This window comes from Pan troglodytes, chromosome 10 (assembly GCF_028858775.2).
Source record: "Pan troglodytes isolate AG18354 chromosome 10, NHGRI_mPanTro3-v2.0_pri, whole genome shotgun sequence".
Taxonomy (NCBI): domain Eukaryota; kingdom Metazoa; phylum Chordata; class Mammalia; order Primates; family Hominidae; genus Pan; species Pan troglodytes.
In genome coordinates this window covers 26,874,610-26,902,215 of record NC_072408.2, presented here as the reverse complement: position 1 = coordinate 26,902,215, position 27,606 = coordinate 26,874,610, and the positions used below count along the sequence as shown (strand labels likewise).

The 27,606-nt window shown below is 37.3% G+C and overlaps 1 protein-coding gene and 1 long non-coding RNA gene across 2 annotated transcripts; one reads left to right on the top strand and one right to left on the bottom strand.

Annotated features, from left to right (window-relative positions):
- Positions 1-3,117: 3,117 nt before the first annotated feature.
- Positions 3,118-15,281, bottom strand: LOC129136517 (uncharacterized). The gene is made up of 2 exons (XR_008538253.2): positions 14,573-15,281; positions 3,118-5,280 (listed from the first exon to the last, which is right to left on the bottom strand). It is a non-coding gene; the product is annotated as an uncharacterized LOC129136517 (long non-coding RNA).
- A 7-nt stretch (positions 15,282-15,288) lies between these two features.
- On the top strand, positions 15,289-18,071 carry LOC465328 (importin-5-like). The gene is made up of 2 exons (XM_054663099.1): positions 15,289-15,475; positions 15,945-18,071. Exons 1-2 carry the CDS (start codon positions 15,305-15,307, stop codon positions 18,009-18,011), a joined length of 2,238 nt encoding a protein of 745 aa, XP_054519074.1. The 5' UTR covers positions 15,289-15,304; the 3' UTR covers positions 18,012-18,071.
- The last annotated feature ends 9,535 nt before the right edge of the window (positions 18,072-27,606 follow it).

Genomic DNA, 27,606 nt, shown 5'->3' with positions numbered 1-27,606 from the left:
TCCACTCACATTTCATTGGCCAGAACAATTCAGGCGGCCAAACCTAAAGCCAATGAGAATGGAAAAATATAATCCACACCCAAGGTGGGATGAGGAATATTTTTTGACAATAATCAAGCTACCTCAAGATCTTACAACCTTATGAGGTCTTATGCAATGATTTTTTTCCTCATATTCAGACAACATCTACTACCTTGTAACTTACTAGTTGGCCCTCAATCTGTCTTCCAATTTGACACTTAAAGCCTAAATCTTCTTCCCGTCAATAAATCTATATGACATTGAGATTTATATGAGCACCTCAAGCATCCTAGAGAGCATAAAAAGATAACTATAGAAAACCATCCCACCTTCAAGAATCTAAGGCTTAAGTGTACCTAATTTTTCTCTGAACAAAATTATAACAGTCCCAAAGTACTATGGAAACAGAGAAGAGGAAGTTGATTACATCAGATTAGACATCAAGGGAAAGTGTCACATTTCCAACCCAAACTTCCCGCTTCTTTCAACTTTACTCTTATGCTATGATTCCAGACCCTTTTCTTCCTATAGCCAATATCCTTCTTGTAGTATGTTTACCAGAAACAAAGATAATATTACAGGCTTTTCTGACCTAATCAGTGTAGAAAAGAATTACAAAGGCAGGTTAAGACTCCGTTTGGTCTTTTTCCTTCTCTCATAAGCTGTTCATTCATATTAAGATTATAATAAACCAAAACTATGAGGTTTTACACATGTATAAATACTAGCCATATTGTCCTTTTTCCTGTGCTGTTGGTTTCTTATTAGATCCAACATTTCAACCTAGCAAAACCATCTTAGATTCTGGTTCTTGTAGTCAATGTATTTATAATGCCTCCTTATTTCACATCCACTGAAATGTGGTCAACATGCCATTATCCACATCACTAATATAGAAAAAAAACACGCAGTATTAGATAACATGAACATCAGAAGACTTTCAATAACCAGCTTACTTTCTGGATCATTCAGTCAATTGTTACTATATAATCCAAATGACTTCCCAACCTACAGCATCCTAAATCCTCTCCAGGATAGCAAAAGAAATTTTATCAAAGAATGATGTTCAAAATTACACCTATAAATTGTGAGAGATAGGCATTTTCCTCATTGGAATCGTGGAGAAAAGGAAACAAAAACAAAAGTAGAAGATGTGATTTACTCCCTTTTCAGAATCCCAAAGAGGAAAGACTCCAACTCAAGGACAGAGGGAACATGGGGACCTCAAGGGAATAAGAGCAGCCACCAGCTGAGGCAGCATCCATATGTGTGGGGGGGATGAGAATCCACATTCTGGAAGAACATGTGAGAATGACTCAGGATGGCACATCTGCTTTAAGGTCTAGAACTACTGAACCCTCTTCAAATTCTACTGTATTGCTCTAGATAAATACATGCTTATTCTTTTTTTAACAGCTTTATTGAGATATAATTCACATGCCATACAATTTACCTGTTTAAAGTATATAATTAATGGCTTTTAGTATATTCATAGTTGTGCAACAATCACCGAAAGCAATCTTAGAACATTTTTATTACCCCCCAAATTAACTACATGCCCCTTACCTATCACTTGCCCAATCCTCCCCTTTCAATTAGCTTTAGGCAACCACTAACCGACTTTCTGTCTACGTAGATTTACCTATTCTGGACATTTTCTATAAATGGAGTCATACAGTACATGACCATGTATGACTGCCTTCTCCCAGTCAGCATCATGTTTTCAAGGTTCATCGTGTTGTATCAAGTAACAGTATTTCTCTTCTTTCTTTTCTTCTTTAAATAGCTTTACTGATATATAATTCATATAATGTATGGTTCACCCATTTAAAGTGTTCAATTCACTGGGCACACAGGCTCATGCCTGTAATCGCACCACTTTGGGAGGCCAGAACAGTGGAATAGCTTGAAGCCAGGAGTCTGAGACCAGCCTGGGCAGCAAAGCAAGACCCTGTTTCTAATAAATAAGTAAATAAATAAATAAGGCTCAGTGACATGTACCCGCAATCTCAGCTACTCAAGAGGCTGAGGCAGGAGGATCACTTGAACCCAGGAGTTTGGAAGCTGCAATGAGCTATGATCACGCCGACTGCACTCCCGCCTAGGCAACACAATGGGACCCCATCTCTAAAAAATAAATTTAAAAAAAAATAAAGTGTTCAATTCAATGGCTTTTAGTATATTCACAAGTATGTGCACCAATCACCATAGTCAATTAAGAACATTTCACCACCTCAAAAAGAAACCTTATACCTTTGAACTATCCCACCTGTACTGGCCTATCTCCCCCAGCCCTAAGCAACCACTAATCTACTTTGTCTACATGGATTTGCCTCTTCTGAATGTTCATGTGAATCGAATAACACAGTATGTGGTCTTTTGTGACTGGCTTCTTTCACATAGCATAAGCGTGATATTTTCAAGGTTCACCCATGTTGTAGCATGTATTAACACCTCATTTCTTTTTATGGTTAAACAATATCCCACTGCATAGATATATTACATTTTGTTTATCCATTTGTCCATTGATGGATGTGTTTCTACGTTTAGGCTATCATGAATAATGCTGCTATAAACACTGAAGTGCAAATTTTTATGTTCACATATGTTTTCATTTCTCTTGGGAATCTAACCAGGGGTAAATTTGCTGAGTCATAAGAAACTCTATGTTTAATCATCAGAGGAACTGCTAGACTTTTCCAAACTGGCAGCACCACCTCACATTCCTAACAGCAGTGTATCAGAATTCTCATTTCTTCACATCCTCTCCAACACTTGTAATTGGACTTCTTTATTCCACATGCTTATTTCCAATGATCACTTTCTCCTTCTTTAAAGGGCTTACAAACCTCACTCAATAATATTTTCAAGAGTTTTGTCCAGGATATCAAATTCCTCAGCCTTTAGATTGTAGAATTTTCTTTCTATTTTTAAGAGACAGTATGGATAACTGTCTTTGTGAGTCTCCTGCAATCACTCCCATTCTCCAAGCTTGCCATTTCTCAAAGATCACTTTGTATTAAGGCAAACAGAAAACTGGGTATCCACTGTGTCTTTTTCTTCAACACTGAGAAGAAAGTTTGCACAAAAGCCGCCTCCGAAACATAGATTATTTTTATTTGTAGATTTTTAAAGTTACATTAATTGTGGTTATTTGACATTAACTTATACTTTTATGTCCCTATATTGTCCCTATGTTGAGGTATAATAAGTAACATGCCATGAAAGACTAAATCAATATTATAAGAGAAAAGATTATTTAACCACAAAATCAGATATAATATATCCAATTGATAAATGAATGCCTATTTTAAATACAGGGTCTAATATTTTTTAAATGATCTATTATAATACATAATTATTGTCCCCAAAGTTTTTAATCAATTCAGATTTTAAATGGGTTACCATTTGTATTATTAACATTGTAGTTTACTACTAAAAATGTATTGAGTCCAATAATTTCAAAAGAGTATAAAAAGATATTTATTTTATTGTTATTCCAATCCAACATTATGACTCTGTACAACCTAAAATTGAACAAGAGACATTTTGAATCAAAACATTCAGTTATCTCCTCTTTTGTAGGTAAACTAAGAGTCAACAATCAAACTTATAAAGAAATTAGCTCAGGTAAAGCTATCTTGTCACATTTTTCTGGAAGCTGACATGGTCAATCTTCGTCAAGTATGGAAAACAGTGAAGAGTATTGAAGTAAGAAGCTGCGTAAGAGATTTCAACAACTACAAATTTCCTTGAAGATCAATATTATCTGTATGAGTCTATTACTGAAATTTTCATTCATTCCCATAACACCAAACATTCTCATATTCAAAACATAAATACTATGCAGCCATAAGAAAGAACAAGATCATGTCTTTTGAGGGAATATGGATGGAGCTGGAGGCTATTATCCTTAGCAGACTAATGCAGGAACAGAAAACCAAATGCTGCATGTTCTCACTTATAAGTGGAAGCTAAATGATGAGAACTCATGAACACAAAGAAGGGAACAACAGACACTGGTGCCTACTTGAGAGTGGAGGATGGGAGGAGGGAGAAGAGCAGAGAAGAAAACTATTGACTGCTGGGCTTAATACCTGGGTGATGAAATAATCTGTACAACAAACCCCCTGACACAAGTTCACCTATATAACAAACCTGCACATGTACCACTGAACCTAAAATTTTAAAAAATATAAATACAAACTGTTTTATTACCAAATATAACTTTAAATTATCTGCCATTTTGATTATGTAATTCAAATTCAAGCCCCTACTCATTTTAGCATGTTTAAAATTCTGTCGATCTAAATTATACAGCTTCTCACATTTTCTAGGCTGAGTAGTTAATAGAGGCATATATTTAGGCCAACGCCTAAACCTAATTTAACTTGCATTTCGCTTAATTCCATTCCTGTCCAGTCCTAAGGAATTAATCCTCTGGAAAGAAGAGGATCGTATCTGGGAAGTCCCAGGTTGCTAACTTAGAGGAAGGAAAAAGACTTGAAGAGTAGCAAACATCTCTGATTTTGTTAGTTTGTTTTCAAAGAAGCTTCTGAAGTAGAAGGCGCATCAATACAGGGACATCTAGTGGCAAAGATAAATCAATGCAGTGATTGGCTCCTTGACAATATAGGAACCTTACCTTTGGTCTATCTTCATATTTAAGGGGGAAAAAAATTCCTGAACTCTCAATAATGGCCATTCATAGTATTTATAACAGCAATTGAACAACAAAAAAAATGCATGAAAAAGCAAAGAATTTGAAGCAAATTTTCTTTTTTACATGATAACATAAAACTAGGCTTATAGCCAAGATGGATTTGTACTCATCAGGTTCTATATCTTTTCAAGTCATAGCAGTATTAAGAAGTAAAATAATCGTTATACAAAAATTAATCTTTCTAGAAACATTAAAAGCCACAATAAACCAATTCCCCTTTATGTTGTAGAACATTAGTTTAATAGTATTACTTTATAAAGCCATACGACGATAATAAAAAAAACTAATAGAAAACTAATGATCTATATCCCAATTGAAATCAATAAAAGAAAATAACAGTGACTCCTAATTAAGCCATTCCGCATCCTTAAGGTATTTTCATATGTGCCTCTTTTATAGAAATCTTTTTGCTTTTTTCTTTAAAATGAGATGGAAAATCAAGGAAAACTTACTTCAAGGCAAATACTATTTTCCTCATTAGCTTTCTTTCTTGCTGGAATGGAAAAAGCAACTGCTTCTCAGGTATTTAGGTATTGCTGGAGGGTTGTGGAGCCAAAAAAAGAAAAGAGTAAGCATTTAGATCTGGGTCTCAAACAGTATATTATTAAAGAAACTGATACAAAGTTTTTATTTTATAAGTTAATAAATAGAAATGACTAACATCAGTACATTAGTTATTGATGTTGGTCATTTCAAAAGGCCAGCCTGGGATCTTACTTCAGGCTGAAATCCGGAAGAGGCATTTAACAGGTGAGGTATTTTGTTTTCACTTTGCCTTCCACTTGTGAGTTATCCTTCACCAGCAGGGAAAACCTGCCTGCAGCACTTCTGGCATACTGGCTTTTCCTATCTCAATGCAGTTCCTTTTTTCCTAATAATGACCCTTCACTATAATTTCTCTTTTTTACTGACATTAAAGTGGACTTTAATATTTTGAAGGCCAATTCACTCACATGGGTTTATGAAAACACGAAGGTTGTATTTGGAATCGTTACTCAGTCATCAGGCAGAGCTCATATTCTCATTTTTGTGGACATCTTATTTCTGACCTTTCAAATGCTTTCTGTCCTCCCGCTCAGCTCCTCAGCACTTACCAGTCATGAAATGATTTGCCATTGATTTTTATTGAGGAAGCCTGAAATTGCTAAACATCTCATTTTGCCCATTCCCACGTCACACGTTGATCCTATTTTTATACAACTATCTCATATAGTACATAAATATATAATACAATATATTAAATACCTATAAATAACAAGTAAATAAAGTAGTGCAAGGTTTAAAAATATTGAGCAACTTGTAGCTAAAAAAGCAGCAAAGCATAACCAATGATTACTTGAACCCAGGTGAGGGAGATGGGGAAAGGGTGCAGCATTCTAATGAATGTAAACAAATAGAGTATGATTGTGGAAATGTATTATTATACATGCATTTCAATATTAAGTATACATTTCTCAGTCTTTTCCCCTATGTGTTCCCCCAAAATGTCCCTTCTGCCAACACTTTTTCTCAGACTTCAATGGATACAGTACCCATCATGAATAAGATTTTTTTAAATTTGTAATCAAGAATCAGACTAGACTTGGGGTACAGTTAGGCTGACAAAGTCACTACCATGTAAACTCACCCAAAGGGACATATTAGGATATGGTTAGAGAGGACTAGAACTGGAAGAAATGTGTGAAGTTACGGTTTTTGATACACACACTATATTTATACATATACACACACATAAATACATACACATGCATATATATACACACATGCATACATATGGAAATAAGTATAGCTATAAATATGTAAATTTTATATATGTTTATCCCCTTATCTGCCCATTGGAATGCCTGGAAGCAATGATACCTCAATATCAATGAACATACCTAATGTCCAGACTTTGGACTTTAATTACCATTCTTCACTAAAAGAAACTAAGTCTTCATAGAGAAACAGCAGACTATAGACAGAATTAAAACAAGGGAAGTATAAAATGAGCCTGGAATGTCTTGTTATGCCAAGAATCAAGGAAGCACACAAAAAATGGTAAAGGCATGTCGAAAGGACACAAAAGCCAGCTTGAGCAAATTCCTGGCTAAATTGGGAGGAATTTGAGCATTATATCAAGTAAAGACGGTAACAAAGTATAACCCATTGAAGAATAAAATAGAAAACACACATATTTAAATAAATGAATAAATTGAAAGTTTGATGAGAAAAAAGATGTGTCATATAATCTTAAGGGACTGTTCCACAAAACACTCTTACGAAAGGAAAAGAGAGTAAGGTTACAGTAGAGATGTCTGGCAGATACCACCTTAATCAAATGATCAAGGTAAATACCATCAGAAACAGGAAAAATTAAAATCAGGTGGCACATGACGGGATGCAATGAGAACTTAGCATCACATCTATCATGTTCCTCACAATTACAAATTAAAGAACATTCTTCAAAATAATGGGCCTTTTATGTTCAAAAGTGTCAAGGTCATGAAAGTTAAGATAAGACTAAGGAACTGTTCCAAAATGAAGAAAGATAAAGAAACACGAGACCTAATTACAATGAGTGATTCTACTGGATCCTTTTGCTATCAGTGGCATGACTGGGACAACTGATGAAACTTCAATGGATTCTGAGGAACATACCGTAGTAATGTATCAATGTCAATTTCCTGATTTGGTAGTTGGATCTAGTTATGTAGGAGAATGTCCTTGTTAATGAGAAACACACATGAAAGCATTCAGCAACATACTACTAAATTATTCAAGAAAAACAAAATAGTTCCAGTACTATACTTTCAACTTTTTTATAAGTTTATGCTTATTCCAAAATTTTTTAAATATAATACTGTGTATGAAAGTCTATCCAAGCATTTCAGTAAAACTGTATTCAAAATATTTGTATAAAATATATTCAAAACCAAGTTTCTACGTCAATTTCATGAATTTACTGTTTGTTTGGAAAACTTATCACCCTGTAACTATTTAGCAAGTAGTACAATTATTTTTTTTTTTCTATTTGACATGATTCACTTAACAAAGAGTCAGTGAGTACACTTCAGAGCAGATATGGTCATAGCAGAGAATAAGGTAGACAATGCCTCCATCTTATAGGGTTTACATTCTTTTGAGGGGATGGGCAATAAACAAGTAAATAATTTCAGTCTGGGCATGATGGCTCACCCCTCTAATCTCACACTTTGTGTGGCTGAGGCAGGAGGATTGCTTGAGGCCAAGAGTTTGAGACCAGCCAAGGCAACATAGTGAGACCCCATATCTATTTTAAAAAAAGCTTTAATTAGCCAGGCATGGCAGCATAAGTCTGTAGTCCCAGCTACTCAGGAGCCTGAGGTGGAAGGATCACTTGAGCCTGGGAAGTTGAGGCTGCAGTGAGCCATGATTGTGCCACAGCACTCCAGCCTGGGTGATAAAGTAAGACCTTGTTTCCAAAAGAAAGAATTTCAGGTGGTGTTGTGATATGAAGAAAATAAAACAGGTAATATGAGAGAAAGTAAATAGGGTAGAAGAGGGTGACTTCAGGGAAAGTAGTCAGAGAGGGCTTCCCTGGGAAGATGATATTCAAATGATGAGAACTAGCCCTGAGAAAATCTGGACAAAGATGGCCCAGACAAGGGAAACACATTGTACAAAGACCCTGAGCAAGAATGAGCATGGTGCTTTGTAGGAAGAGAAAGGCAGCCATTGTGGCTGGAAAGAACAAACAATGGGAGTTTATACGAAATGATGTATTGAAACCACCTTCATAAAATTAATAAAAGACCACAAGATTGGAATTATGGTAAGGGCCTAAATTTTGGTAAAATATATTCCCTTCTCGCTGACCTTTTCTTCCTCCATATATGATTGCTTGCACAAGTCATTTCAATAAACGGTAGTCACTAATAACTGATAATCTTCCTATCTAGCCTCTGGTCAGGCTGCCTGCAAGATTAATTAACTTTTCTTTTAAAGGACAATGATTCTTGGGTCATACAGACCCCCTTCATGTCTTCTAGAAGTCAGATTGGCCAAGGAATCAAGCAGGTGTGACCACTGGGGATCTCACCTCTTGCAAACCTCTCTGCTAACTATAGACAGAGTTAACAATAGCCTGTCATTGTTTCCTACCTTGCCTTTCCATAGTAATCGAGATCACAAACACTACTGTGAAACCTAAGACCGATCTCTGAGATATTTTTCAGATTCTGCATGCAAGTGGACCAACTAACACCAACCAGACCAGTGACTTGTAATACCAACTAAAGAACTAACTCCACTGGTCTTGTGAACACCACCCCAACCCAGGAACTGACTCAGCACATGAAGACAGCTTCAACACTCCTATGATTTCATCCCCAATCTTCCTGCCGAACCATCCTTTTAAAACTTTAGCCTCTGGATTCTCAGGGAGACACATTTGAGAAATATCTCCTATCCTCATTCAATTGCCTTGTGAAAAACTCTTTCTTTGCTGCAATACCTGCTGTCTCCATGTTTGGCTCTATCTGCACAGTGGGTAAGAACTTTAGTCAGACAATAACAGTCTGAGATAAGATGTAGGGGAAAAATCATACAGGGCCTTGTGGGTCATGTTGACAAGTTAGGGTTTGGTGCTAAGGGCACTAGATAACCACGAAAGGTTTTTAACCTTTAACGATCTCTCTTACCTTTTAAAAAAATCACATTGTCTATAGTACTGGACAAATGGCTTGATTGAAAGAAAGGTAGCAGAGTGATAAATTAGGAAGTTATTACAGTACAAATGGAATTTATTTGGTAAAAAAACAAAAACAGGATAATAGTTGAGACATAAGGAAGTAGATAGATTCAGGATATATTTTGGACTTTTATAAAATATATTTTATACTTCTATAAGATATGTATTTTTATAAGATATGTATTATCTTTTATAAGATATGGATTTTTGGTTGAGAAAATTCTGTGTATTTGAATTAACTTCTCTCTATTTTAGTGCTTAAGTCTCTAATCTTGGCAGAAATAATGTAATTAGGAGCCTGTGAGCCTGGTTAGACCAAAAACGAAAGAAATCAGGACAAAGTAAAAGTGAATAAAGAAAGGACTTTTTTTTGATGTGTACTTCTTTCAACAAAAATTATCGCTAAATGTGGTACAAGAAGTGCTAGGTAGTATTAATTTTTATTCAAAAGAAGTATTGGCCAGGTGCTGTGGCTCATGCCTATAATCCCAGCACTTTGGGAGGCCAAGGTGGGAGGATCACTTGAAGTCAGAAGTCCAAGGTTAGCCTAGCCAACATGGTGAAACCCCACCTCTACTAAAAATACAAAAATTGGCCAGGAGCAGTGGTTCACACCTATAATCCCAGCACTTTGGGAGGCCAAGGTGGTCAGATCACAAGGTCAAGAGTTTGAGACCAGCCTGGCCAATATGGTGAAACCCTGTCTCTACCAAAAATACAAAAATTAGCTAGGCGTGGTGGCAGGTGCCTGTAGTCCCAGCTACTTGGGAGGCCGAGGCAGGAGAATCACTTGAACCCGGGAGGCAGAGGTTGCAGTGAGTCAAGATCATGTCACTGCACTCCAGTCTGGTTGATGGAGCGAGACTCCATCCCTCAACAAAAAAGTATCAATTGACACAAAGTAAGCACAAGTTTGTCATTTGAAGGAAGCAAAAAGAATGCATTTACAATTGAGGAAAAAAAAAAAAAACAAGAAATGAGATGCCAGGAAATACCATAACCCTGAAGGTTTGCATGGTGAGTTGGAGACAGAAAGTTTTAAGAAATCAGAATGTCAGCCCAGCACTCTGGAAATTTAATTAGGGAATACATCATTACTAACTAAGAAAAGGATGTGTCAAGCTATTAAATTTAACTAAAACTTAGAGAAATACATTTCTGGAACCCACTTTAACCCACAACCAAATTTTGCAATGACCAGTGATCTACCCAGATGAACTTACCCTCCCAAGAGCAGTTTCTTCAGAAATGAAAGGACCCGGAATATACCAGAGTTGGGTTTGTTTGTTTGTTTGTTTGTTTCCCTGAACTCCCCTTATCTGCCTAAAAAAGAACCTTCCAACAGAATTCAGCTGTCACAAATGCCCTCCCTGAGGAGTTTCACAACCAGGGAAGATTGACTTCTACAACCACAAATGAGAAGCCAGCACAAAGATAAGAACTTGCCTAAAAAGACATCATCACAAACTATCATATCTCCCATCTATTCTCCTAAGTGTTTATTTATCTTTCCTAAAAATCATTTGTTTTCCCATAAGTGCCATTCTACCTCTTCTTTCTCCTGTTAATACTGTATATAGGCCTCTAAATCTAACCTCATCTTTGAGTCACATGATTCTGTGAACTCCAACATAGGTATAGGAATGAAAATCTGCCTTTTCATTCATTTATTGATTTTGCTAATCAGTTTTCTGTCAGTTTAATTCACAGGTCCCCGATAACTAAAATTAAAAGAATAAAGAACAAGATTTTTCTCCCTGACAGAAGAAGAAAAGGAATTCCTTTCATAAAAGAAGTCTGGCCTCATAAATTTATCCAAATAAAGAATAAAACTCATTCCTCACCCAGTTATTATTCTTGCAGCAAATTAGATTTATAGAGTGTTTTGTACCCAACCAAATCCTGCAAAGAATTGTAAGCAACAGGCAACAAAAATGCACATAGCAAAATAATAAAATATCAATAATAATACATTCTTGGAAAGCTTTAAGGCATGAGTAGGTGGGGGGAAAAGCAAATATTCAGATCATAAGTGTCGATATAATTCATTTTTCTCTCTAAGGTAGTCAAGGAGAAATGGAAGTTATGGTTGATCTGTGTTGTTAAAATGAGGAATAAAGATATAATCACTTCTCAGAGAAAGCAGAACTTTTCTTATCTCTTAGAGCTACGTAGAAATTTCTCACATGGGACTTTCCTAATGGAGTACTGAGCCATACTGTAGGAAACATCCTTGACAGCATTTCTACTGCCAATGGAGCATCAGATTTCGTAAGACTGTTTCTTGTAATATTCCTCCAAAAATATAAGAATAACAGCTCAATGGAGGCAATACTTCACAAGGAAGCAAAGTGGGGTGAATTAACTAATTAGCATTCCAATTTGCCAATCTTTCTCTTTCGTGTCTTGCTAGTGTGACTCAGCTTCTTAATCTTTATCATCCCTGGAGATACTGATCAAGAGTTCAACTAGAAATCACAGCAGAGTTCTACAGTTCCTGAGAACATAGCAGAACTTATATTTGGTACATTTTCAAATATATATATAAATGATAAGCCCTCAAAGAGACAGAACACTTCAAAGCACAGTTTTTGCTTGACAGTTTTTGCTCGACTAGTATCTACAATGATTAAAACGCAATTTAGATGAGAAAGGAAGATAAATTTAGCTGGAAGTGGTCTACGCTAAGAAAGTGACTCCAGCTCTGCCTCTCTAAATACATGAGCTTTGAAAAGCCATGTACCTTCTGCACATCCTAAGTATCTAAAGCATCTAAAATATGCTATGGGAAAAGTTAAATTTACACACAAAAAAATTTCAAAAACTAGAGGAAGTAAACTCTTATCATTAGCCACTACTAATCCACTTTTTGCCCTCTAAGGAGGAGCACAGTTACATTCTAACACAGAGCCCATGAATAATGAGCAACCAATTGGAACAATTCATTTGAGAATTTGTGACTTCCTAGAGTGTTACAAGTGTGAACTGGAAAAAAAGAATGAATACGTTCTTGAGACTCAATGAATTATTTCCACAAGAATGCAGTAAGGTAAAAAGTATGGGCTATGCAAAAGCTTCTTAAGCAGATAACCAACTTCAGCACGGTCCCAGGATATAAAATTGATGTACAAAAATTGCCAGCATTCCTATACACCTACAGGCAAGCCAACAGCCAAATCATGAATGAACTCCCATTCACAATGGCCACAAAAAGAATAAAATACCTAGGAACACGGCTAAAAAGGAAAGTGATGAACCTCTTCGGGGAGAACTACAAGCCACTGCTCAGAGAAATCAGAGATGACACAAACAAATGGAAAAACATTCCATGCTCATGGATAGGAGGAAACAATATTGTGAAAATGGCCATACTGCCCAAAGCAATTTATAGATTCAGTGCTCTTCCCATTAAATTACCATTGACATTCTTGGCAGAATTAGAAAAAGCTACTTTAAAATTCATATGGAACCAAATAAAAAAGTGCAAATAGCTAAGGCAATCCTAAGCAAAAAGAACAAAGCTGGAGGCATCACTCTACCTGACTTCAAATTATATTACAAGGCTACAATAACCAAAACATCATGGTACTGGTACAAGAACAGACACATAGACCAATGGGACGGAATAGAGAATCCAGAAAAATAAGGCCACAAACCTATAACCATCAGATCTTCGACAAAGCTGACAAAAAAAACAAGCAATGGGGAAAGGACTCCCTATTTAATAAATGGTGCTGGGAGAACTGGCTAGCCATATGCAGAAAACAGAAACTGGACTCCTTCTTACACCATATACAAAAATCAACTCAAGATGGATTAAAGACTTTATAAAACCAAAAACTATAAAAACCCTAGAAGAAAATCTAGGCAATACCATTCAGGACATACGCACAGGCAAAGATTTCATGACAAAGATGCCAAAAGCAATTGCAACAAAAGCAAAAATTAACAAATGGGATCTAATTAAACTTAAAAGCTTCTGTATAGCAAAGGAAACTATCAACAGAGTAAACAGACAACCTGTAGAATAGTAAGAAATTTTTGCAATCTATCTATCTGACAAAGGTCTAACATCCAGCATCTATAAGTAACTTAAACAAATTGACAAGAAAAAAAAAACAACCCCATTAAGAAGTGGGCAAAGAACATGAACAGACACTTCTTGAAAGAAGACAAACATGCAGCCAACAGGCATATGAAAAAAAGCTCAACATCACTGATCATTAAAGAAATGCAAATCAAAACCACAATGAGATACCATCTCACACCAGTCATAATGGCCATTATTAAAAAGTCAAAAAACAGCAGATACTGGTGAGGTTATGGAGAAAAAGGAATGCTTTATACACTGTTGGTGGGAGTGTAAATTAGTCCAACCATGGTGGAAGACAGTGTGCCAATTCCTCAAAGATGTAAAGGCAGAAACACCATTTGACCCAGCAATCCCATTATTGGGTATATACCCAAAGAAATATAAATTCTTCTTCCACAAAGACACATGCATGGGTATGTTCACTGTAGCACTATTCACAATAGCAAAGACATGGAATCAACTTATATGTCTATCAGTGAGAGACTGGATAAAGAAAATGTGGTGTATATACACCATGGAATTTTATGCAGCCATAAAAAGGAATGAAGTCATGTCCTTTGCAGGGACAAGGATGGAGCTGGGGGCCATTATCCTTAGCAAACTAACACAGGGACAGAAAACAAAATTCTGCATGTCCTCACTTATAAGTGGGAGCTAACTGATGAAAACACATGGACACATGGAGAGGAACAACACACACTGGGGGCATCTGGGGGAGGGAGAGGATCAGGAATAATAGCTAATGGAGGCTGGGCTTAATATCTGGGTGATGGGATGACCTGTGCTTCAAACCACCATGGCACATGTTTACCTATGCACCAAATCTGCACATCCTGCACATGTACCCCTGAACTTAAAATAAAAGCTGGAAATTTTTTTAAAGTATGGAATATGGAATTTTCATCAGATGGTTCTATTTTTGAGCACATGCAAAGTGAAAGTGTCTCAACAATCAAGAAATGAAAGAAAAAAATCAAGTCAATTTTGTACAGATGTTTTAAATAGAGCTACAAAACTTATTTACCTTTCTCTAATTGTTTCCAGGAAATGATTTCTTCTGGTCTGCCTTTTCGTAATGAGGTAAGGAAAACTGTCATTGTCATTTGCAGGCTGGTTGACCAGTTAGTTGTTGACCAGTTCGTAGGTCGATAGGTTAGTGATTCCAAAAAAGAAGAGGTCACTTAAAGACCAATGAAACAGGCCACTTTCTTTTGAAGGATGGTAATACAGCATCAGGGTTAAAAGTATAGATCTGGAGTCACAATTCCTAGGTTTACATACTAGCTTGCTAGGTGACAACAAGCAGTTTACTCACCTCTCTATACCTTTTTCTCCTTATCCACAAAATGGGATGGTAACTATAAGCACACCATCAGGTCATTTTGAAGGCTAAATAGCACAACTCATGAAAAGCACTTGGAACAGGCTTTGCTTCAAAGCAAGTGCTCATAAATGTTCACTGCAATGATTATATCTTCAGCAGAATGACTGGTGGTTACTAAGTTATACACTTATGCCAATAGGTCATCTCACTAGATAACTGCTGAGAAAAACTGGAGGGGAAGCTTCAGTGCCAACACAGCCTAAGCTAGACTCAAAAATTCAATCATTTCTATCTTCAAAGAATATTGTTTATTCTAAATAAATTTTCTCCCCAAAATGGTTCCCCTCAAAAAATTCATTTCATTTCAAATGCAGCATAAATTTATTTTCACTAGCTAAAGAACACGCCATCTGCTCTCTCACGCCTAGCGCAATGGCGGCGGCCGCGGCGGAGCAGCAACAGTTCTACCTGCTCCTGGGAAACCTGCTCAGCCCCGACAATGTGGTCCGGAAACAGGCAGAGGAAACCTATGAGAATATCCCAGGCCAGTCAAAGATCACATTCCTCTTACAAGCCATCAGAAATACAACAGCTGCTGAAGAGGCTAGACAAATGGCCGCCGTTCTTCTAAGACGTCTCTTGTCCTCTGCATTTGATGAAGTCTATCCAGCACTTCCCTCTGATGTTCAGACTGCCATCAAGAACTTGCTACCGGGATTCCTACAGGCAGTAAATGACTCGTGCTACCAGAATGATGATTCTGTCCTAAAATCCCTCGTTGAGATTGCAGATACTGTTCCAAAGTATTTGCGTCCTCACTTGGAAGCAACGCTACAGCTAAGTCTAAAGTTGTGTGGAGACACTAGCCTCAACAATATGCAACGCCAGCTTGCCCTTGAAGTGATCGTCACCCTCTCTGAGACTGCAGCTGCTATGTTAAGAAAACATACCAATATTGTTGCACAGACTATTCCTCAGATGTTAGCAATGATGGTTGATTTGGAAGAAGATGAGGACTGGGCAAATGCAGATGAACTAGAAGATGATGATTTTGACAGCAACGCAGTTGCAGGATCCTCATCCAAGAGTAAGGTATGCAGCCTGTAATGCCGTGGGACAGATGGCTACAGATTTTGCACCTGGTTTCCAAAAGAAATTTCATGAGAAGGTGATTGCAGCTCTGCTGCAGACCATGGAAGACCAAGGCAATCAACGTGTGCAGGCCCATGCAGCTGCTGCCCTCATTAACTTTACTGAAGACTGTCCCAAGTCACTACTTATTCCATACTTGGATAATTTGGTGAAACATCTGCATTCCATTATGGTACTGAAGCTTCAAGAGCTGATTCAGAAAGGCACCAAGTTAGTTTTGGAACAAGTTGTGACATCCATTGCATCAGTTGCTGATACTGCAGAAGAAAAATTTGTCCCCTACTATGATTTATTTATGCCATCACTGAAGCACATCGTTGAGAATGCGGTTCAAAAAGAACTGAGACTTCTGAGAGGAAAAACTATTGAATGCATTAGCCTCATTGGTCTGGCTGTTGGGAAGGAAAAATTCATGCAGGATGCATCAGATGTGATGCAGCTTTTGTTAAAGACCCAGACAGACTTCAATGATATGGAAGATGATGATCCTCAGATCTCTTACATGATCTCAGCATGGGCCAGAATGTGCAAACTCCTTGGAAAAGAATTTCAGCAATACCTTCCAGTGGTTATGGGGCCTTTAATGAAGACGGCTTCAATTAAGCCCGAAGTAGCCCTTTTAGATACCCAAGACATGGAGAATATGAGTGATGATGATGGTTGGGAATTTGTGAACCTTGGAGATCAGCAAAGCTTTGGTATTAAAACTGCAGGACTAGAAGAAAAATCAACTGCTTGCCAGATGTTGGTTTGCTATGCTAAGGAGTTAAAGGAAGGCTTTGTGGAGTACACTGAACAGGTTGTCAAACTGATGGTCCCTTTACTGAAATTTTATTTCCACGATGGTGTTCGAGTGGCAGCAGCGGAATCCATGCCTCTTCTCCTGGAGTGTGCAAGAGTCCGTGGTCCTGAGTATCTCACACAGATGTGGCATTTTATGTGTGATGCTCTAATTAAGGCCATTGGTACAGAACCAGATTCAGACGTCCTCTCAGAAATAATGCATTCTTTTGCAAAGTGCATTGAAGTAATGGGAGATGGATGCCTTAATAATGAACACTTTGAAGAACTGGGAGGTATATTGAAAGCAAAGCTTGAAGAACATTTTAAAAATCAAGAATTACGACAAGTTAAAAGACAAGATGAAGACTATGATGAACAGGTCGAAGAGTCACTACAAGATGAGGATGATAATGATGTTTATATTCTGACCAAAGTGTCAGATATTTTACACTCAATATTCAGTAGCTACAAAGAAAAGGTGTTACCATGGTTTGAACAGCTGCTTCCATTAATTGTCAACCTCATTTGTCCACATAGACCATGGCCAGACAGACAATGGGGATTATGCATCTTTGATGATGTCATAGAACACTGTAGTCCAGCCTCATTTAAATATGCAGAATATTTCTTAAGACCAATGCTCCAATATGTATGTGACAACAGCCCAGAAGTCAGGCAAGCAGCTGCATATGGCCTGGGAGTCATGGCACAGTATGGTGGAGATAATTATCGCCCTTTTTGTACAGAAGCACTTCCCCTGCTGGTAAGAGTTATTCAGTCTGCGGATTCTAAGACCAAAGAAAATGTCAATGCTACAGAGAACTGCATCTCAGCAGTAGGGAAAATCATGAAGTTCAAGCCTGACTGTGTAAACGTTGAAGAGGTCCTTCCACACTGGTTGTCTTGGCTTCCACTACATGAAGATAAAGAAGAAGCTGTTCAGACTTTCAATTATCTGTGTGACCTGATTGAAAGTAATCATCCAATTGTTCTTGGCCCAAACAATACCAATCTGCCCAAAATATTCAGTATAATTGCAGAAGGAGAAATGCACGAGGCAATTAAACATGAAGATCCTTGTGCCAAACGTCTGGCCAATGTCGTTCGCCAAGTACAGACTTCTGGAGGACTGTGGACTGAGTGCATAGCACAGCTCAGTCCTGAGCAGCAGGCCGCCATTCAGGAGTTCCTGAACTCTGCGTGAAGGGCCTTAATGTCACCCACCAGAAAACTAACTCCAAATAAACGCTTACCCTTTCGTTTAGGTTTCTTTGTTTTGTTTTTGAGCAAAAGAGATCGGTAGTGTTGTGTGTAGGCCATTCTTCTGGAGAGCCACAAGCAGGAAGAGCAGCGCTGTGTTGCAGAATGGAGTTTCCATGGATTTCTACCAGACCACTGAAGGAGTTCCTGGAAGCCCTGCGGTAGCTAGCACTGAAGAGTATTTTTCTATTGGTATAACCTGCCCACCTGAAGGGGAAAGGGAAATCAAATTAATTTTTCTCGTTAGACATAAGGAAATTTAAGGAAAAACAGCTTTAAGAACAGTTACTCAGCGTAGATGTGTGTTCACACAAATTGCTCTGCATTCAGTGTTCACTGTGAATTGGAGTGTGAGTCTTTCTGTAGGGTAGAAAGAAGCCTACTACCCAGCAAACCAGTAGACCCAAAAGTTGAAAAAAACTGATGACAGACAACAAGCATGAAGATGGCATATTTGATGTCACTTTGGTTCTTTTTCCCAGAAGGCTTATACAGTGACTCAGTCGGGAAGCTTTCCAGCTTCCAGCCCTTGAATGTGAAGTGTCATTGGCATGTCTGGCAGTAGTCTCTCATTCACTCCTCAATAAACAACATTGAATACAAAAAAAAAAAAAAAAAAAAAAGAACACGCCATCTTACATAAACACATTAAAAAAAAATAATTAAAAGAAACAATGAGATTCCATATGGAGAAAGAAGACAATGAAAATGTGTTCACGATCTGAACTTTATAAATTATAGTTGGAATGTTTGTCCAGCTGTGTTATTTAATTGGTTTACTATCTGCCCAGAATTATGAGCAACACAAGGGGAATATTGCTAGACTATTCTTTTTATCCTGTGGGAAGTTTGTGGAAAGCTTGTTACAGAAGCAGTTTAGCTTCTACATGGAGGTAGTTTGTTTACCTTGAATTTAATGGACTGGAGGAAAGACTAGAAAGACTAGAAAGCTCCCAAACACAGAGGAACACTTCTGTACATTCAGTGTATATCACGAATGTGGCTACTGTATCCAGAAAAGATGCAACAAAATTTCATAAAATCAGACAAAAAAAAAAATAGGAATAAAATAGGAGTGTGCCTTCTGCTCCCACAATTGAACCCAATTCCTATTGATGGGTAAACTTAAGCCATGTAACCCATATTAAATATTCCCAAGCAAGAATTGCTTGGGAAGCAATTAGACTCTAATACCCCAAGACAAAACTTGCCTCCCTTGAACTCAACAATTTCCACAAACTTCACCTACCTTCAAGATATAAGAAAAGAAACCCACAACTCCCCATATAGGTTAGACTGGCATGTATACCAAGTCGCTGTTGCTCCTGGGGATAATATCACATTATCCTCTTCTCAATCCTGTGTCTCTGTAGCCAAGTAAGAAGTAAACAGTGAAATTCCAAATCAGAAAGACCATTCACAAACAGAGGTATTTCAAAAAGGACACTGGATTCTGAGCCTGACTCACTGGGATAAACTCCTACCTCTGTTACCAACTGGATAATCCTGGGCAGATAGTAAATTCTATCGAAACCTCAATCTCCTCTATTGTAAAGCATGAATAATAATAATACCCTACCTCAGAGTTTTTTGAGAGGATAAAATATATAATAGATGTCAAAATTCTTTGTAAACTCTAACTTTCTATAAGAGTTGTTACAATGATTGTTTGACAAGGTTTCCAAAAACTGCCTAATCTCCCTCAAAGAAATTGTGACTTCTTTGGAAGCATGTATTGCTTTCCCATTTCTTTTTTGCTCACCAATTTCTATTTTTTATTTTTGGTTTCTATTTTAAATAAATTCTGTTGTGCATATTTGAGGTTAATAATGTTATATTATGGAAAACATATAAATAGTAAAATGGTGCATTCATATTGTGGCAAATGGCAGGATCTCATTTTTCAAGGTTGAATAATATTCAACTTTAAATCTCCTTTTTAAGGTTGAATAATAACCTTAAATTCTCATTTTTTAAAATCAAATAATATTCTAAGGTTAAGGCTGTCATTCAGGAATCTGAACAGACAGGAAAGTCAATATCAGGACCTAGGAGACCATAAGGTATCTGAGGCAGAAGCTATTTCCATTAACAAAGTAACCAATTCCAGAGAGTAGGCAGCTCACATCCCACAGAAGAGACCATTGTGGAAATGAAATTAGCTAGAATTGGTAAAAGAAAAAAACCTCCACTGTGGATACCCAAGTCTAACTGGCCGTGTTTATCTCATAGAATAGAAGTACAGAGAAGAAAAGTGACTCTTCCCGACATAACACTGAGGGAGAGAGGTGAACTACATGAGACCTCTGGAGAGACAATACTTCTCTCATTATGGGGCCTTTAACAGAATTTTTCTTGTCAAGGTGCAATGCTCATGACCTGGCACACCAAACATTTGGGTTCTAGCCAAAAGGATTAAAAGTACAGAACACTAACAACTTGAAAAACACCGCATCAAACAAATATGTGGTAAATGAAGGATGTGGGGAAATGTAGAACAGACATTCCAATATGCGTCAAAAACAAGATATAAGAGAAGCAATGATGTAAACGTTTTATCAAAATGACATTAATGAGGTCACTAATGATGTCTGAATGTTGGCAACTCAATAAGTCTAGGGTGTGTAATCAGAATCGCGCAGAACACAATTCTGGCAAAGTTACAAATAGGAAGCACTTGTGTAAACATTGTGTGACAATGTCCCTTTGGGAAAGGCATGAATGGATTCCAAAAAGAAGTGTGTTTGTCCAGTCTAAAGAAGCAGTTGGCAGATTCCTGACCACTTACTTCTACAGACACTCCTTTTAATTTAAAATAAAATAAAAGGTGCCAGATTCTCTCTGGCAGCCATTGATGGAATACGCACCACTTAACTCAAATATAAATCAGAAAGCCCTTCTGTCTAAACTGAACTCTTTATCTTTCAAGACGGTCCCATCTCCTGTCTTAGAATTGTATCCACCGCAAGTCTTGGGAGGAATAGTTGTTAATAATGCTTCCTACCAATCTCATTAAAAGCTCAATTTTATATATTTTTCGTGTGTGCAAGGGAAGGGATGCAGAGAGCTTGGAATGAGAAAGTTTGATTAATGAAAATGACATGGCTGTGAAAACAAGACAATTGAAGACAAAAATGAAACAACCATTAGAATTTATTCAACCAATGTCTGTAAGAGACTCTGATAAACCAGACATCATAAAGACCAAGATCATGAAGGTTTTCTGTTAACAGACTGAAGAAGAGGCAACTTATATGGATTTGTAAACCAAAGCTTGGGAAAGTGATGATGGGAAGGTTTTTGAGTTGAAATGACAATTCATGAATATTTTCTCAGTGGTGTTTTGGTGGACTGGAGAGATGAAGGAATAGGAATTGGAGGTAAATTACTTATGCTGTAAATTTAAGTCAGTACATGTGGTATCTATTCCTTCCAAAATTTTAACTGATTTTCAAATTTGTAAATCTATGTACTTTTAAGTTGTTAATATAATCTATAGCATGGAGCCATAGGATCATATGTCAAAATTTAGTTCCAAATGTGCCTTTCAAGAAGTCTTTTCTCCTCAGATCATTCTGCAGCTGTTCCATCGGTGCCCATTTACACTATATTTTGTATAGTGTGACAGTTGTATTGTGGGGGTTAAACCCTTAGACTCAGTCCAGTTGTTCTAATAGGCTGACTCTAAAATTTATAAGATGTGTGATCCTAGATTTTCTTAATGAAAAATCCCTTAAATGCCCTTATCACAGTTCCTGGCACAGGAAAAGTAGACAATAAATGTGAGGCACTATTATTTCTAGCCTAATTGTTTTAAATTTTTTGGTTTCATATACATATATTTGGCCCCAAGAAATGTCTATTGAATAACTCTCCTCATAAATAAACTTCAATGCATGGACATATCATAATCAAACTCGAATACCTTCACTTACAAATTATCAAATGTCTAAAATTCAGAGCATCATTTTTATAGTGTTTCAGAAATCTGGAGCATCTTTTAAATATTGGGTAGGTTTAGTAAGATCAGATTTGAGGGTTACACTGACTATAGCAATGTGTGCCTAATTCCATGAACTTTAATATCTGACATGCAGAGATTCAAATCCAGTCCCTCATGTGCCTCTTACCCTCAAACATCCAAAATTTCCCTCCAAATAAGATACAAGAAATTGAGGGATATATATCCCTTCTGTATATATCATGGTTACATTTTAAGGCTAGAAGGCACAAGAATAGAAGACGATGAAGTATAAACATTATGATAAATTTTCAGTACTCTAGCCAGACTCCGTATCAGGCCATCTCTTCCCTAGAGGGACGGAAGAGGGGATTCAGCCACGTCTGTAGAGGTGTGTGTTTGAGAACCAAATGCAGGGAAACATCTCCCTCTCTGATGTTGAAGCTCGGGGCCCTAGTTCATCTGTGGTTCGTGATGGATCCTGAGATATTTGACAAAGTCAACATGAGATGCTCCTAAAGTTAGAAGGCTGTATGGCTGACTTCTTGAGGGATTTGGAGGCATTGTTTGGTGATTCTATAGCGGTGTAGCTGACAATCCTTGAAGCGTGAACATTAGCAACTGCAGAGACAACAGAATCAGCAATGATTCAGGGCTCCTTATCTTAAAGAAAGCCTCCTACCATTCGTACCTTTTTTATTTTTTGCTTTGCAAACTACTACTTGATACCTAAGCTTCCTGAAGGCTTAACAGAATCCTTGACTTAAATATAAATATATGTTGTTTTACAATCCTGCTTTGCAATATGTATATGACAGCACTATACAAAAAATAATTTCTTTGCCAATTGCCATGGTTCTAATAAAAATAAAGTCAAACTTGATACTGATATAACACTCAGGGTGTTCTTGTTTATGGACATGGTGATTTTGGGGGAAGAAAGGGGCTTTTTCTTCAACAATACATTTTGTAGTCACTAATATATTATTTCATTTAATCTAGTTGCTTCCCTAAGGCTTACCACAACATTCCTTAAAATCTGTAATAATTGTCAAAGTAATTTAGGTTTAACAGGAGTTATCGCTGGCAAAGCTTAGGGGGAAGCAATGAGTGTTAAGGTACAAATAACTTCCTAAAAATATCACCTGCAATAGCATTCAAATGGTATTCTTCATTATCTCTCCACCTACTTCTTAAAACATTAACTCAAAAGACTTTCTTGCCCATTTTCTTATATTTTTCTTTTAAGGGAGCAAAGCTGTGGCATGCTCTAAAGATATGTTATCATTGGCACACAGGCAATTAATTTTTATTAAACAAAAGTGGTGCTGGAATTTTAAAATTATAATTAATATATGCTGAAGCAGGGGGAATGAATAGCCTTCCCATTATGAATCACCCAAACTCTCTCTCTAGGTATTCTTTTCACATAAAGTTGAAATGAAAAGCCTTTAGGTCCTTACAGTTGCTGTTGTTGTTTTAATAAATAATTCAAAAAGCTGGTTCAAATGTGATTTTTCAGTAGTAGTGTGCTGGTTTATCAACCAGCTATTATTTGTAGTCTTTGCCCCTCTTTATAAATAATTCCACCATGGCAGATTTCAAGCCACACCATGATCCCGCCAACATGCTGTTGGGGAGAGATTCACCCAATCAGTTGTCACAAGAGGGTATGAACCCATCAGGGCTGAGCTAGAAGAGGAAGAACAACTCCAAGTTTCGCTGTTATACCACCACGTGGAGAAATGGGCAGGCATGTCAGAAATAATCTTTTTCTTCTGCCTTACAGACCTGACAAGCTTCGCTCACTGGGATATTTTCTAGGAGTTTACATTTATCTCAGGTCCTAGTCTAGGAGATACATCAAAAACAACTAAGAAAAAATGGTTGGGCAGGGGGAGGGGCATTCACTTGTCTAGATGATGCCTTAATAGCCCTAATTAGTATTATTGTTGACTAGAACAAAGCACTTAGCATAAATTAACCTAGGAAATTCTCAAGGATCCCTAAGGAGTAAAGTAGGCAGTAAGTGTGGATTCTATTTGATAGGAAGTTAAAGGTTTCTGAGAAGAAAAGAAATCAAGTTTGGCAATAGAACATTAAACAGCAATAAACATTTTTGGCTGCTTAGTAGAAGAGGCCCGCTCCTCTGGGAAAAAAACACTGCTCTTTATTCCCCCCCACGTACTCCAGTCTTTGTACTTTGAACAGTTGTTCCACTTAAAAGTAACCTACTTTTTACCCAGCAAGAGCTCAGGGACCTGGTTAGTATCAACACTTAGAAGCAGCAGCTTCTGTGAATTTGGATCTTCCTTTCACCTTCTCCTGTATTGTCACTCATCATAAAAACATATGGCTAGAATAAAGTGTAGCCTTATGAAATAGGCCACATTATTGAGAAATTAAAATTTGTTCTATCCTTCTTGCTGAAAACTCACTGTCCAAAAAAAAAAAAAAAAGAGAGAGAGAGATTTTTTTTTTTCTTCTGTCAGACTTCCTTTTGTGTTCTGAATTCCCCAGGAGAAGAGGAACCATTTTTGGCTTCAGACCCGTTGGAGCAAATTAAGCAATAGAGTCCCAAAGGGCCTGGAGGGTTTTGCCCCACTAGACCCTGAAGTGAGCTAGATATCCAGAGACTGGAAGCTGGGGATGGTGGACTCTGGAGCAGTGGTGGTAGGTTGGGAGTAGAAGACACGCTGATGCTTCACAGCACCTAAGAAGTAGCAGAGCTTCTGTGTGAATGTCTAGAACCCTGCACAGCGTGAAGGTTCTGTGTCAATGCCCCACGAAGGCGGTGAATGGTAAAGGGGAAACGCCTCCAAAAGGACCACACAAGCTTAAACAACAAACATCTCAGCGACTATCAACAAAGGCAGAGAATGGAGGCCCTGGTCCAATTTTTCTGGTTCATTTAAGCCCCTTGGGTCTTTTCCTATTCTGAGTGAAGTAGGGAAGTTCTCCTTAAAAAAAAAAAAAAAAGAAAAGAAAAAGAAAAAAAAACTTGAGTTTGGATGTCCTGCTAGCCTGCTAGCCAGGAAAATGGAATAACCCATATTTAATTTGATTCATAACAATAAAGAAATGAGATGCTTTTTGTATACTGATATTCTTGAACGCCAACTGGATACCCTATCCTACTAATCCCGTACTGCTTATGAATATTCCCTGGTTCCACAAATATCTCCACTGCAAATGAACTAACTACTCAGTTAACTAGTTCAGAGTTCGGACATTTTATACCTGCAACATGTAGATTACCCTAGTCTTGGTATGCCCCTTTTTTATTAAATTAAACTTTATTTAAAATGTGTGTATCCCTCTATAAATTTGTAATTACCATGAAAAAAGATTCCTACCATATGTTTTTTGCCTGATTTGGATATTTAGATATATCTGAGGGGCATTTCTGAATTCTTAGCTGCTGTGTGCAGTTTTATGAAAAAAAGCAAAAGCAGAAGAAACATGACAAATTTGTCGATCTCCACCAATAAGTCAAGTGGCCAAAGCTCCCTTGCCTTCCATTCCGTCAGAGAATAACACAGCAAAATGCAATTATAAAGCATAAGGTTCTTGTGCAGCTTTGCTCTGAAGACAGTGAGTCCCGTTTTCTGCTTTTAACTAAAAGCAGTATTTCTACCTTCAAATTGGACAAGTCATTTCACCTCTGTGGGCCTTGGTTTCCTCACCTAAAAGTTTGCATGTTCAACTAAATGATCTCCAAGGCTCTTTATAGCACTAAAATCCTATGATTTCAAGCTATTATATGAAATCCCAGAAACAAAGGATAAGAGGAGCATTGTTCTCATTCTATTGTTCATCCAGCTGGATTTATCAGATTAAGATTCTGAGTTTATAAATAAGAAAGAAAAGACACTTATACAATATAGAACGCATTTGCAGGAAGAGCATTTTTCATCCATATGGATCTTAACTATTTCACGTGCTAACAAATAATTGAACAGACTATCTATAGAAATGGTTTTGTCCATTCATCCACTTTTCTCTATAAACATAAAAATAACTTTATTGCTTTTTTATAAAACTGTGTTTAAATAAAAATGGGAAAATGCAATTTTCAACAGTTTCTGAGATCTAGTTATGAGAGAAGTTGCCACAACCTCAAACATCTCTTCAAATGAGGACAAAGGTAAGAGTGCCATCTGCTGGCCTAAATTGTCTAACTGTGTTTTTACAACTTTATACAGTAAAATACTTGTGAAACTTACCTACATTCTGCTTTGATGAAAACCCTGAGCTTTTCAATAACTTGACGTGTGGAGCTTAAATACAATAATTATTTTTCCAAGTGTCCAAAATACACAAAGCATATGAGTATAGCAAAATATTACTCCACAAACTAAATAAGTACTTAATTTAAATATATCCTACAATATTTACCACATCGAAAAGCTACAAATCTATTGGGTCCAAAGGTAAGTAGATAGTGTCTTTCTTTAAAAGCTTCTGAGAAAACTAGAATATTTGGAGTGTTTGTACAGCAGGAAATGGTGTCAATCATCAAAAGATCCCTCAGTTTAATAGCAGCAACCTGAATGGTAACTCTATAGACAGGATTTAATTAAGGAAGAAAGAACACACAGTTAACTTGGAAAATCATATATCATATTTAAGCATAACTTCACGCCTCCACACTGGCATCAACAGGCAGATGAAGGCCACAATGAAACACTAACTGACTCTCCTCTGTGGGATGTTGTGGTATTAACTTCTGGGCTACCAGGAGCACTATTATTCTTTTTTTTTTTTTTTTTTTTGAGACGGAGTCTCGCCCTGTCACCCAGGCTGGAGGGCAGTGGCGGGATCACCGCTCACTGCAAGCTCTGCCTCCTGGGTTCACGCCATTCTCCTGCCTCAGCCTCCCAAGTAGCTGGGACTACAGGCGCCCGCCACCACGCCCGGCTAATTTTTTGTATTTTTAGTAGAGACGGGGTTTCACCGTGTTAGCCAGGATGGTCTCGATCTCCTGACCTCATGATCCGCCCGCCTCGGCCTCCCAAAGTGCTGGGATTACAGGCCTAAGCCACCGCGCCGGTCTTTTTAACCCTTTCTTACCCCCAAAATCCCCTTCAGAGAAGATTCTCTTCCAACAGGATCCCCTATAGCAATGGAGATGCTCAGGGAATGTTTCACATAAAACAAATAAAATTCAATCAGATTACTTATTCAAGTAAGTCTGAGGTAATCTCAGGAAAATTTACTGCATTGCCTGAAATGTTGGATAACTGTATAGGGCAATGCTGAAAAGACATCTAAGGAGGAGTGTGAAACAACTGGAATATTTTTCATTCAAAAAAACTACTTGAAACTTTCTATGTATAAAGCATTTAACTAGAAAAAAAATTATTCTAAACAGATAAAGTTCAATATTACCAAGAACCCAAGAGACAGACAAGCATAGCTCTTAAGGATCCTTGGCATTCCTATTAATTTTCTGTCTTATTTATAAAAATAGTCTCCTAACAATTCATTTATTCTTGGTTTTAAAGGTGTTTCATTTTCTCACAATGATATGCTGTGAAGTTGTATGGAAAAGACAATTATTAAAATATTAAAGTGT

Coding starts and splice junctions, on each gene's coding strand:
- LOC465328 (XM_054663099.1), top strand. CDS start 15,305: ATGGCGGCGGCCGCGGCGGAGCAGCAACAGTTCTACCTGCTCCTGGGA. Junction 15,476..15,944: donor ATACAACAGCTGCTGAAGAG/GCTAGACAAATG, acceptor ACGCAGTTGCAG/GATCCTCATCCAAGAGTAAG.